Source organism: Lycium barbarum, chromosome 9 (genome assembly GCF_019175385.1).
Source record: "Lycium barbarum isolate Lr01 chromosome 9, ASM1917538v2, whole genome shotgun sequence".
In the NCBI taxonomy this organism is placed as follows: Eukaryota; Viridiplantae; Streptophyta; class Magnoliopsida; order Solanales; family Solanaceae; genus Lycium; species Lycium barbarum.
In genome coordinates, this window is record NC_083345.1 from 21,702,382 (window position 1) to 21,716,735 (window position 14,354).

General features: G+C 32.7%; 1 protein-coding gene and 1 long non-coding RNA gene across 2 annotated transcripts; one reads left to right on the forward strand and one right to left on the reverse strand.

The window, feature by feature from the left end:
* On the reverse strand, positions 1 to 822 carry LOC132611751 (uncharacterized). Its single transcript, XM_060326130.1, has 2 exons — positions 250 to 822; positions 1 to 132 (listed from the first exon to the last, which is right to left on the reverse strand). The coding sequence occupies exons 1-2, from the start codon at positions 820 to 822 to the stop codon at positions 1 to 3; spliced, it is 705 nt and encodes a 234-aa protein (XP_060182113.1).
* Positions 823 to 13,903: 13,081 nt separating this feature from the next.
* Positions 13,904 to 14,354, forward strand: LOC132609075 (uncharacterized). The gene is made up of 3 exons (XR_009570666.1): positions 13,904 to 14,004; positions 14,109 to 14,207; positions 14,293 to 14,354. It is a non-coding gene; the product is annotated as an uncharacterized LOC132609075 (long non-coding RNA).

Here is a 14,354-nt window from a genome sequence, read left to right on the forward strand (position 1 = left end):
CTAAAATCTATCTCCACAATGGACCTTGTTTTTCTTGGTGAGCCATCCAAACCCTTTAATTGCTTTAGAAATCTTAACAAGATTAGGCCTTCCCATTCCTAAATTCATCTTTCCAGCTGAAAACTTTAAAGCCTGTAAGCAACACAACTGTTCATTCATATCTTCTTCATCTTCTTCTTCAATATCTTTTTTGTTGAATCTCTTTGATTCTCCTTTCTTCTTCTTCTTTGCATTAATATCCCTTTTAACCTTGCTCTTTGATGAGTCTAATTCATAAGTTTCCCATAACAAATCCATTCCTTCACCAGTACTAGCATTGTGCCTTTCTTCATAAAGTTTGCATGCTAATGTCCTTGTCCACTCTTTTTCTTTCCTCATAGATCCGTAACTCCCCAGATTATTATCATTAGAGTTGTTGCAATCAAGATTACTCCAAGAACGTGACTTTTTCACTTTATCAACCTCCTTGGATCCATTTTCCATTATCATTTCTTCTTTTTGTTGTTTTTCAACAACTTTATCGACCTTTGTGCCCAATGACTCAATTTTCTTCCTGTCCACATTATCACTACTCCAAGTCTTGCTTTCAAACTCATCCATTTCTTTCAACAACTCTTCCAATGTATTTTCAAGATCAACTTTGGCAGTGGTAGAGTCTTTTTCTTGAGTTGAAGAATCAAGAACTGATTTTTCACTTCCTTCAACTAATGTATAGTCAAAGAATTCAATTGGGGTTTCTTGAAACACCAACTTGTAAACTTCAAAATCCTCCAAACAATCAAACTCATCAGTTTTTCCATCACCCTCATATGACTTTAACATTTCCAGTACATCATGATATACAGAGAGTACAACACTAAATTTTTCTGACTGATCAGAATTTTTACACTTGATGAAACCAGGGTAGATAGTGGTGAAAAGGGCGAGGAGTAAAAGGGAAGTGGTGATGAAGAGGGGGGAAAGAAAAGAGAGGATTTTAACAAGGTAAGGATAAAAGAAAATGAAGTAACAAAAGTAAAGAGGGTGAGAGATAATGAAATAAATAAACTCAGAAATGAGGAGACTGAAAAATTTACAAGTGTTTCTTGACAAGCAAAGATCAGGCATATTTTTTTCCCTCTCCATATGAGTGGAGATAGAGAGATTAGTAGAGAACTGAAAATAAAAAAAATGGAAGACGAAGAAGAAGAGAAGAATCTTGATATTGTGTTTCTATTTTTAGTTTAAGCCAACAGGGAGAAAAAAAGTTGTCTGATTGTGGAATGTAATAAATGCGGCGTTGATATAGGAAATAGAAGACTGCAGTCTACTTGATCACGTCTGTTTGGGTTTGGCCGTGTGGTGAGGGGGTTTTGAGTTGTGACTGTGAGCGTTAATGAATGAAGAAATAGAGAGTAAAGTCACTAACTAAAGTAGTAGTACTGTAGTAAATGTAATTATGGAAGATACAGATTACAGACACTACTTTTTTGTAAGCTTTTCGATTTACATTTTTTTTTTTTTTTTTGGTATCTTCTGAATTACTGATTCATTAATCTAAATTTGTGATGCATATACAATATACCCATTTAATGCAAGGAAAAGTCGCTTCCTGCCATATGTTTTACCATTTTCAAAACTTAAATATGATATTTTTAATTAAGAACGAAGGGATCTTATATTTCGCCATATTATATGGATTTTTGGTCCTTTACAAATTTTATTTAGTTTTATGACCTTTTTATAAAAGATCTTCATTTTTTACACATAAATCTAAAAAAAAAAACACATAAGAGATTTAAAAAAACTATTTTCTTCTATTCAAATTGTAAGAGGGCAAGAGATCCTATTTTCACTATTATTTAGTGGTAACTTCTTTTTTAGCTAAATATACCAACAACCCCTTAGACTTCGCATCAGCCTCAACTAGTCATAAAACCTCAAGCATGTTCCAATTGATGCTGATGTTATAATTAAAGGAGGGGACATATTTTATGTGATTAACTTGCGCGGCTCAACGAAATTGGTGGCGTAAAGTCGATTTAAAAAAAAAAGGCCCTGATTTTAATAAAATGTATATATGTTTATTTGATTACTTTTCATTTTTGTTTTGTTATGATCGTGGACGGACTATCTTTTACATATCTTCACCCCTGGCGGATGCAACATGTAAATATCGGGTTTATCTGAATCGATACTTTTGACGTGAATCATAAATGTATGTATAAAAAATCACTAAAATGCAAGAAATAGTCACTCTAACTCACAGTTTTACAAATAAAATGAGTTTAATACAAAAAACCTTAAAGATTGAACTCATAAAATATAAATTCTGGATCCACCTCTAATCTTGATCATATTCAACCACTTGCTAGCTCCCGCCATTGAATATTTAGTAACTCTATTCACCAAAGTTTTGGATTATTTTTGCAACAAACATCATAGTATATATAATATTTTTCAAAAAACAAGCATAAACTAGTATTTTTTTTTTAATAATAATTATTCTATAATATAAAAAATTGGGGCCCTTAATTTATTTTTTTTATTTTTTTTGGGGGGGGGGGGGGGGGGTGGAGGCGCTAAAGCAACTGCTTTAGTTGCTTCCCCCATGAGCTGGCCTTGTGTAAGCGTTTAATAGGAATATTTATGATGTATTTAGGTACTCAATTGGATCATACCATAATTCGAGTATATAGATAAAGTTTAGTAGCAAGTTTAAGAGAGTGTTGATGTATTCAAACATATTTTTTTTACATGATTGACAAAGAAAGAGAGAAACTCAACACGTCATTTGTACGAAACAATTAAAGAATTCAACCCAAAATCATATTACAATGAACGAAAGATGTTAATGGAATTTAGCAGTGTGATCTAGTACAGTGTAAAATAATATGAGCATCTAATTCAAATCATTGAGACAGAGCAGTCAATTAAAACATTCATAAGCTCCTCCGCAATGCTGTTGAATATTCAATTATGTGGCGTTACATAATTCATTAATTTGAACTTGTAACAATGAGATTCTAATTCTGATTTCTTAGCCATTATATTTGGGGACAATAATTTCCTCTTTTTTATAAATAAATAAAATCAGAAATACCCAACTGACAGTAGTCCAAGTACTCTACAGGTAATATTACACATCTGTAAACACCAATTAACTTTACTCATTAGCTAACTTTATGAATGCTTTTGTACTATGTCATTAATGTTGAGGATGCACAAAAAATTAGTGAATCAGATAAAATCTTCTCCAATTAAGTTCCTTCAGTTTGCAGTTTACAATTTGACCAATTTATTCGTTTTGCTACGTCGAATTGTGCTTTGAACGTAAGATGTTGAAGCAACCATAGACTTCAAAGGAATTCCAATTAAAGCCTTGTTAATGAAATTGCTCTTTTTAGCATCAAATTGTCAATTTCTATTGCACTAGTATATAAGTTAATAAGAGCTGTGAGCTTGTTGCATTTAAAATATAAAGAAATGATGCATGTATTCTCCAATATCCGCACGTTACAATTCTATTATTCTATATTCTATTATTGTGAAACCATTATGACATAGCAAATAAAGACAAATTGACTAATCTAGTATGTGTACATCATCATAATAATATCACATAAAATCCACTGTAAAATAAATGCACGCTGGTTCTTACGAACAATAAAGTTTCTGATTGTCTCTAACTTTTGACTTCTGAGACAAAATGAAAAATAAAATAAAAAAGGAGAGAAGAGACAGGAAAACTTTCTACTTTGCCAGAAGTAAGAAGCTAAGAAAGAGAAGAATGACACTCCATCCCTTCCTATCAATTTATGTAAGTTCATTTGACTAAACACAAAATTTAAGAAATAAATAAATACTTTTATAACCAGTGGTCTAAAACAATATGTAAATATTTGTGTGGTTGTAAATAATCTCATAAAGTTAAATTGTTTTTAAATATAGAATTGTGACGTCATTTTTGGGATAAACTAAAAAGGAAAGTGTTTCACGTAAATTGGAACAGTGCGAGTATCTATCAAGCAGGTAATGTGGAGCATCCGGCCATGTAAACACTCGAATAACTACCCTCCCTGAAATTATGAGTCAATTTTTTATACTAGTAATTTTTAGCATGTTTCATATCTATTCATCGTATATTAAGCTTTTACATATTTAAATATTATATGAAAGATGCTATAGTCATGCAGATTTGTATAACTAAAAATATATAGAAAATGAACCTAAATAATAGTAATAAAAGAATTACTACGGAGTAACTCATAAACCATATATATGATAGAACAGAATGAATTCATCTTTCAGTCCTAGTTGGTGAAAAGAAACGAAATGTTGGAGAAATAATTGTGATGGTGAAGCTAAAGTCCATCTTATAAGTTAACATCATTTAAATAGTCGATAAGCTCTTGAACAATCATTTAATAGTCATATAGTGCATGGAGAAATAACGAAAAGAAAAACTGATTTTCATCTTTTGCTAGGAAACAAAGAAATAAATAACATGAAATAAAGTGATTAATAGTTGAATGAGAAGAAGATGTGATGGGGAGTGTAGTTGGGGGAGTTAGATCAGATGAACTTCTCACATGGGAAACCACTCGATACCTACTCAATGTGCATACCACACTTTTCTCACCTTTTTTTCATGTCAAAAAAGTGATGTCCCCTAAAGTGTCTGTTGTTACCATTTTAATTATTCACTATAATTAAGTAAAGGGTATCTAAATATATAAGTTCCCGCTAACCACCATTGTATTAAAAGGTGTTTTATGGAAAGTAAACAGCTGGTGGAACCGTGTCACTTGGAAATTTCTTCAGTTCTTCATTGTTATCAATCTATAGTTTCATGGAACGGAAGAGATACTTCAATCTCTAAGTTTTTATCATTTTCACTTCACCTCTCAAGCTCCAACATAATTTAGCTATACCTGGTAAAACTCATTGAGAATATAATTAGTAAATAAAATTATGTTTTTAACGGCTTAAACTTTTAGATGATATGATTACACACTTCAATATGATAGCAGAACAGGTAGAGGTTCTGAGTTCAAGTCTCATCCACCATTATCGAAAAGAATTTTTACGTGTTTGGCCCATGAAAAAGAATCAAGCTCGCATGTGAGGGAGCGTGTTGGGAGTATAATAAAGTAAATAACATTGTACTCTCTCTAACCGCTTAAACTTTTAGATGATGATCACTTAACTTTAACAAAACTATCCCAAAACAAATCTACATCCATTTTTCTCCTGATCTCGATCTGATTAGATAACAAATAATCTCTGTAACCATGAATTGGATTTACATTAAAGGAAGGAATGCCAGAAGAAAAGAAGCTGGCTTATTTCAATTATTATCACATGGAAAATGTATCTTTAGACACACCCAAAAGCTCCTTTTTCAGTTTCCCCCAACCGAGCTTTCTAGTACATGACCCTATGAGCACTTTTCCAATTAGTCAACTACATCAATCTCCAATATGATTAACTGTTTCTTGCTAATCTGTCCAATTATTAGGTACCAACAAACTCTATATATAAATCACCCCACTATTAGCACTAATGACAGAACTATACTAAGTAGTTAACAAGTACACATCATCCTGCCACTACTAGAAACAGCGTGTTTTTCCATCGACATTCAGTGAAAAATTTGTGCTATAAAACATGATTTTCCCATCTCATTCTTACCGAACCAGCTCGCTGGGAAAACACATGGTGGGAAATAGATTCTCATTTAAACGCTAGGAAACTTCATAATTTTTCTGTGGGAAAATACTATTATTTTAATTTTTCCCACAGATATTCAACAGAAAATAGCCACAATTTTTTTTGTCAATGGGAAATTAGTGGAAAAATGGAGATTTTCTAGTAGTGTGCATTAAAATCCTGGACAGGTCAATCGAGCCCCTGCCATATAGTAAATTACTTGGTTAACTAACTTCCTTTTAATCCCTGCCCATCAGATCAATCGGCTCAATATCTACTCATTATTGGTCAAGATATCCTCCCTTACACTAACAAAACAAAATCTCTCTATATATATAAAGCTAGGGATAGAACTTCAAATGTATGTATGAAAATAACAAGGCAAAGATATTCCGTACTAGAAAACTACTCACCAAAATTTAGAACCTGCGAAGTCTAATCATAACGACCATTGAAATATCAATTTGAAACAATACAATAGAAAGCATAATTATAACATAAGCAATATATCTATATAGAAATATTAACCTTTTTGACATTTCACAAACAAAACCGTACAACCTTTTAGTTCAAAAAAGGACACATGAGTACTCGATCGTTTACCTTTTTTCGGCTCTAAGGTAAATAACAGTTTCTCTTAGGTAAAAGAATAATAAAACACTACGAAAAAAACGCAGGAGAGGTGACAGACAGTTTGTATAGTCTAAGAGAGAGTTTTACATACCTCTTGTTGGAGACGTCTCCTTCCTGGCTGAGAAATGATTGGAAAAGCAGCGAGTTGGCGTCGTATATCATCGTTGTGTATCGGAGTTAAATCCTGTTTGGTCAACCTTTCAAAATCTACTTATTTCAACAATTGTTTTTCGTCAGAAGTACCTCACGCGAAAAATATTTTTAGATGAGTTGTAGTTTGTGTTTGACTTATCAATTTGAAAAACACTTTTGTCAATATTAGAGCAGCAATTTATGTTTGACAGGTTTCAAAAGTGTTCATTGGGAAAAGCTAATATTTTCAGCTACTGTCCTACTACTCAAAAACACTTATTTTTTCCTCTAAAAGTTTGGCCAAACACTAATTCAATTCTCTGAATAGGCATTTTCTAGAAAATAAACATTTGACTTCCCAAGAGCTTGACCAAGCATGCTATAAACCATAATCTCCTCTTTCAACTTCTTTGGAGTTCTTTGAGACAAGCTGATTTCTTGCGGCTCGAATATTTTACACAAATAGCCTATCGGATTACTGTTTACTTTGTTAGGCCAGTATACATGGATTATACATTACATATACAAGGTTATACATATATTATATATTAATTAAATGTCTTATACGCCCACCGGCTATTTCTAGCTAGTTAAGTGGTTGGGTCATGGGTGGACACCTATTTAGGCTTATTCTTCAATTAAACTTACATAAATAACTACCTTATTATAGGTCCTTACCATTAGTAGCTACTCTTTGAAATATTACGATATGTAGCTACCATTTTATTAGTTTATGTATTTGGACGTGTGTATTTGAAGGTCTTCAAATACATAACTAATCTGTAAACAATAACCAGATCCCTTAAATTTAGGCATTAACGGTGGTGTTTATTAATAGAGACAAAATAATATCTTTTTTTAATATCTTTCTCTCTTTTGGTAAGGTAAATTTTGTTCCATAATTTTAGCTTCCATTTCTTTCTCCAACCATGATTTTCCTTCTCTCTTCCCTTCTTTTTGTAACTAAATTCAAAATTCAAAAACATTAACAATAGAAGGAAACACAAAAACAGAGACTACGATCATTCAACCGGTAATTCGAAAAATACATGATTTGTAACTTCAAAAACAATTGTATTTAAGTTTTTATTGAAATATTCAAATACTCAAATACATTCAAACATTCATAAACGAATTTAAATGACTGTGTATTTGATTCGCAGTTCATCACTATTTCAAATACACAAATACATACAAACAAAATACGTCACTCATTGGTTCAAATACACAAAAACATGCAAACATATGCATCACTGGTTCAAATACACAAATACATAGAAACATTCATAAACGAATTTAAATGACTGTGTATTATATTCGCATCATTATTTCAAATACACAAATACATACAACAAAATACGTCACTGTTTCAAATACACCAGTACATAAAACATTCATATACAAAATTGAATGTATGTGTAGTCGATAAATAGTTAATCACTAGTTCAAATACACAAATTACATACATACTAATTAATGAAAACAAAAATAATTAAGGGTTTAGGGTTTAGTGGAAAAGAAGAAGTTAACAATGATAGCCATTGTTGAAGAAGTTAGGGTTTAGGATTTAGGATTTAGTGGAAGGAGGAAATGGAACATGGTTGAAGAAGGAAAGGGAAGAGAGAAGGAGAATCATGGTTAAAGAAGGAAAGGGAAGCTAAAATTATGGAACCAATTTTAATAATAGTCAATGCCTATTATTAAGGGATTTGTTTAACCATTTATATGTATAGTTACTAATATAGCTATGGATGGTAAATTAGAACAGTAAATTAGTTACAAAATATAAATAACTAAAAGGATAGTTATTATCAATAAATAGGTCTTATAAGAAGCTACATCAAGTAATTATTCCTATTTATTTATACAAGAAAAGCCGAAATTGTATTGGGTCATCTGTTAAAACCAATTGGGCTATCGTAATTGGTGGAACTGAGAAAGGCCCAAAGTATCTCATTACATGCTCATTTTACTTTGTACCAATTAGACATGTTGACAAATTTTAGTTTGTTTTGCGTATTGTTAAAGGCTTCAACTATAAGCACAATTTCGTAATTTGACATATAGTGCGTATAAATGTCAATGACTAACATAAATACTGATAACCTATGGTGCATGGCAGATTTTCACAAGTTAAAATGCCTTTGACATATTCAGTTTGATCTCGTAAATTGATCCAAAAATAGAAAAGTATATCCCATTAAACGAACAGCTTAGTAAGTTACAAGCTTTTTCTTTTTCAAAAAAAAAAAAAAAAAATTACAGTCGGTGCGTTCACTAAATAAATGAATAGATAAGATGTTTTCTGTCATATAGTTTTTACCTAATTAGCTATGTTTAATCGATTTGTATTATTAGCTTGATTTGCCACTTAATTATGGAGTAGTAAATTTATGTATTTTTATATAAATACATATAAGATGCAATGTAAATATTCTTTCATCCTTTATTGACTAATATTAATTTGCCTCTTTTGTCAAAGTGTCAATGTTACACAAAATGACATTTCTGGTCCACCAATTTTGGGGTGATTTAATTTACCATTTAGACTTCATTATTGTCTTCATCAGATTTCATAGTTCCGCTACTTATGCCAGTGTATGTGAATGATGATGAGAAGGAAATCAATAAGCTTCAACCTTTTATGTTCTGACGTGTAGCTTAATAATCATTTTGTACATAGTTGTAATTTTAGGTACTCTAAATGCTTCCTTGATTCTTCCAAATGACAAACACAAACAATCAGAACATTTGCTTTTGGAAAGTATTATCCCTTGTTTTCTTGTCCAAGTTTGGACAGACCAATGCCTCACATGTAACCAAACTTTTAAGCTCTCTAAGTAAAACTAACAAATCCTAGATTTTATTCGCGGTGGCAAAATTATCCATGAAAATATGATCCGTTCAACCGCGCAGTTATTAGCTCAATCCATTTTGACTTGTCCTATTTACTACATCTAAGAAAAAATGCTCATGAGAAACCTTGTCAAAATATTTCAAAAAACCCATTCTTTTTGTTTGATACGTTATATATAGCCATAAAAAATATTAGATACTTAAACAATCATAAAAGAACAAGCAAAGAAATCAAAACTTAATAAGAATCGAACAGGTTGGGTTAATGACATGCTTTTTAAGCCATTTAACCCAACCCATTTAGCCCAAATAACTTTTGGAATTTGACATGTGTACATTTATTAACTCAACTCATTTTGACCTGCTCAAATTCAGATCAACACGTCTATTTGACACACCTAAATTTAACATATTTGATTCATTAAGTAAAGTAATACAATGAAGTGAGACTATTAAAAAATTAATCATAATTACGTGATAAAAAATTATTTGCAAACACCTGTTATATATTTATTGATCAGGTGCAAATAAATTTTTCACGTGTGTCATTGTACGAAGATAGTAAAAAATAAAAATAGAAATGTTTAAAGAGGCTAAAAGTTCATCTATCTTTATTTACGCATTTTTTACATAAATCCCTCAAGCATAGTTATGGCACTAGATCTTCTTGCTCTCTGACTTGCATTACTTGGCACATGCGAGTTGCTCCCTCCACTATACTCCAATTTTGACTTGCCCTCTGAAATAATTAAAACAAAATAATATTTCAAAAACACATTTGATCATTTTATGTTTTTCTTCTGTAGTTGATCTGTCTTGATTAACTGTACTTCTTTTATTTGGATATCCTTAAATTGTGTCATTTTTCTGAAGAGGAACTTATTCCCTACATAATTCTCCTCGGCCAACTCGACATTTTTCAGTGTTCTATTGCCATAAGTATGTTATGGGACCCCATTTTCATATTAAAAAATTAAGTTCTTCAAGTTATTATTTTTGACACTCGTACCTGTAATAATTGTAATAAACAAAATGAGCCGCCTGAATAACGGCCAAGGACTACTAAAAAGAGAACTATTGTAGAGAAATTACGTACACATTATTGAATTGAAAGCAAAAATTTGCAATCACAACCGAAAAGCCAATAAATACTAATGAAATTAGCATTTTGATGGGTTAAAACAGTATTTGGATATCAAATGGATAAGATTAGATACGCCCTAAGAAAAAGAAAAAATAGTAGTAATGACTAATATATAGAACAAAAACTTATGTGTTCGAAAACACGTGTTTGGACTTTGGAGGATTGCCCATATATGACTAAAATAATTTAAAAGGATGATCTGGTTTTATATCTTAGACAATATTGTCCGACTACACCGGAATTTTCTTTGTATTAATAGGGATCGGATGGCAGGTTCCAGTTTCTGACATATGCAATATATTATCATTCTCTTATTATAATAGTCCTCCAGCAAGAGTATTTACTCGTTTAAAATGACACAAGTTGGTGTAAACCTAAAACCCCGTTACATATATTATATATACGAGGAGTGTGTTAAAGAATACTACATTAGTTTTCATACATCGGTTGTACAGAAAATTTCAGAATAATTTATAATGTCCAATCCTACTCCATTTATGCTTTAAAGTTTCGAACTTGATACTCAAATTTCTTATTCTATGTACCAAAAGAATGACACTGAGAGTCAACTTTCGTTACAATCTTTTCGAAGATTAAACCACAACTTTTTTGTGTATTTATAAATAAGAAAATAGATATCCTAATTTCATATACTAGAAATTAAATATGCTGGTCTCTGTAATGACAAACCATGTCATTCTTTTTGGCACATATGGTAGTATTTACTGGTAAGTGTCACCACTAAAGAACTGAAATTAATTTTCGTAATATCGGAATCATCTTTATTACTGTAGTTTTCTGACGTGTTGAAAATGGTTGTCATATCCCACTTTATTCCTATAATGCATTTTATTTTAACTCAAGAGAATAACTACTTTTTCATTGTCGCTTGAAATAATAAATTGAGACCAAAAATAAATCTTCAAACGAAAGAACAAAAGATAATACCCCTTCCCTTTGCTTTTAGGAGTCCGGAACCAAAATAGCTCCAAAAAAAATATTTTGAACCAAAATGCCCCAACAAAAAAAAAAGTTACTGAAGTACCTATAGCGCAGTATTTTACTGCGCTATAGTACTAACGGAGACGGCCCCGTTAAGTTCTATAACGCAGTGAAATACTGCGCTATACGGAATACGCATCAACGTCTAACGCATGATTTTACTGCGTTATAGGACTTTGTCTCTCTCCTATAACGCAGTAAAATCATGCGTTATAGTCTCCACTATAACTGATCGGGTTCCACCACTGCCCCCTCCAGTGGCAGTTTTTTTTCAAAAATGCCATTGGAGGGCAGATTTCTGTGGTCCCCACCAAATAAAAACGTCGTTTTCTAGTAAATTTCATCCAGAAAGTTTAGATTCTCGGTATATTCAAGTCAAGGAGCAAGATTCTAAGTTTGAATTTTGAGAAAAAGCGGCGTACAACTCGATTAAAATATCTACAAAAAATCTTCGATTAAGGTTTTCTACTATGAACTTTTGTTATTATTTTGTTATATACATTATATTGCATGCATGTTTAACATTTAATCATCATTAATAAAAAAAAAATCATTTTTTTTTTTGTGTTTGATTGGCTGGGGGCAGTGGCTTAGGCCACTGTTCCGTTTTTTATTTATTTATTTATTTATTAATGATGATTAAATTCATTATTTGTTAAATGTTTATGAATTGTTAATTGTTAAATGTTTATGAATTGTTAATTCGTTATATGTTTATGAGTTGTTAATTTGATTAATTATTTATGAATTGTTAACATTGTTAATTTGTTATATGTTTATGAGTTGAATTTGGTTAATTATTTATGAATTGTTAATGAATTATTATTTATACTAATAAAATTATCGTTACATAACAATAAAATTAAAGTAGCAATCAAAGCAAACATTTTATTTATACTAACAACATAATATAATACAATAGGTAACAACCATCCAAACAAGTTGTAAACGATTATGAAATGTTAATCTATACAATTTTATAAGCATGAATATATATGTTAAATTAAAAAAGATTATCTTAAAAAGAATAGTTAAAGTTCTTCTTTTCATAAATACATAAGCTAACGAAAAAAATATAAAGTTTATAGGAAAATGTGGTCGACGAATATGAACTCTTAGTTTAATTTTATCGTAGTTGTGTTGGCTATTTGGTCAACTAAAAATATATCACATATTCAAAATATAGTTCCAAACAAATATTACTGCTAAATTTCGATTAGTTAATATAATTTATCTTTCATTTCAAGAATAATGACTAATTTAGTTTGTACAGACCGGACTCTTTCATGGATCCGAATGTTCCCCCTGGGGCCGATGATCACCCGGGGCCCGCTATTCACCCGGGGCCCGCTGATAGATCAGTATTTTCTTTGCAAGACAATCATAGGTCAGAGTTATTATGGGCCGGTAGTATAGGGATATCTACTAGGCTCCGTCCCCGTAGGCTGCAGAGAGCGTGGACTCTTTTACGCGAGCACCCCCCACATCCTCGCGTGTTGGAGATATTGTTTCGGGGCGGCATCTACCGTTGCGTGTCCGTTGGTCGGGTACAGCATGATTGGGCACTTATCACGGCCATGGTTGAGCGGTGGAGGCCATAGACACATACCTTCCATCTTCGCACTGGTGAGGCCACGATTACACTTGAGGATGTAGAGGTCCTCTTTGGATTGCGGGTTGATGGAGAGTCACTGTACACTCGGAACGAGCCTCCTCCTGTTCGGACGTGGGTGACAGAGTTGACTAGGCTCACCCACTTCGTGCCTGATGCCGCGGCCCAGATATCCGGATAGAGTCGGGTTCAGTTTAGTGCACTCTGCACTTATTTGGAGGGTCTGGATCCGATTGGCGACGGCACCCCGCAGGACGATGTTGATCGTCATGCCCGTTTGTACCTGCTTATTATATTCGGGGGCATCTTGTTCTCGAATTCATCGGGTGCCTTTGTCAGTTTACGTTACTTGGTTTTTTTGGAGCATCTGGACCGCTTGGGAGACTACAGCTGGGGCGGTGCTGTTTTGGCGTATCTTTACAGATGCCTGTGCCGAGCGTCTATTGGTGTTGTCAGAGATGTGTGTGGATTTTTTGCTCTTCTCCAGGTAATATTTAAGTTGCGTTCCTGTAATGTCAACAAACCTCTTGAAAGGAAGGGCGACTAAAAAATCGTATTTTCTAATATCGCTTACAGTTATGGGCGTGGGAGAGGATGCTGCCTTTTCAGCCCGTACCTAGACATCACCTCGAGATTGACATGCCTTATGCGAGGAGGTGGACAGCGGGTTTTGACCGGGATGTCGATACGCACCACAGAGGTGTCTTCTCATGAGACTACCGAGGCGCATGTAAGTTTTTTACTTAAAACTAATTTTATTCAATATAAGATCAATATTTAATATACATACTTTATCATTTAAAGTACTTATTATTTCATTTTTTTCATATTTTAGGATTCGGCGCCAGCGGGTCCATCAGAGCCACCCACTCAGGCATTTTCTCATGGGTCTGTCGAGCCAGCAGTGTCTTCCCATATGACTACCGAGCCACAGGTAAGCTTTTTATTAAAATTTATTTTATTCAATATAAGGTCAATATTTAATATACATATTTGATCATTTAAAGTACTTTTTATTTCATTTTTTTCATATTTTAGGATTCGGCGCCAGTGGGTCCACAGGAGCTGCCCATTCCGGAGCATTCTCATCAGCCTGCCGAGGCAGAGGTGTCTTCTCATGAGACTACCGAGGCGCATGTAAGTTTTTTACTTAAACTAATTTTATTCAATATAAGGTAAATGTTTATTTAATTTTTATAACCTTTACTTGGACTTCGAACAGCATCTCGTCCAGGAGACTACCTCATATTCACCATCACACCCATCTCAGGAGGCTACAGACCC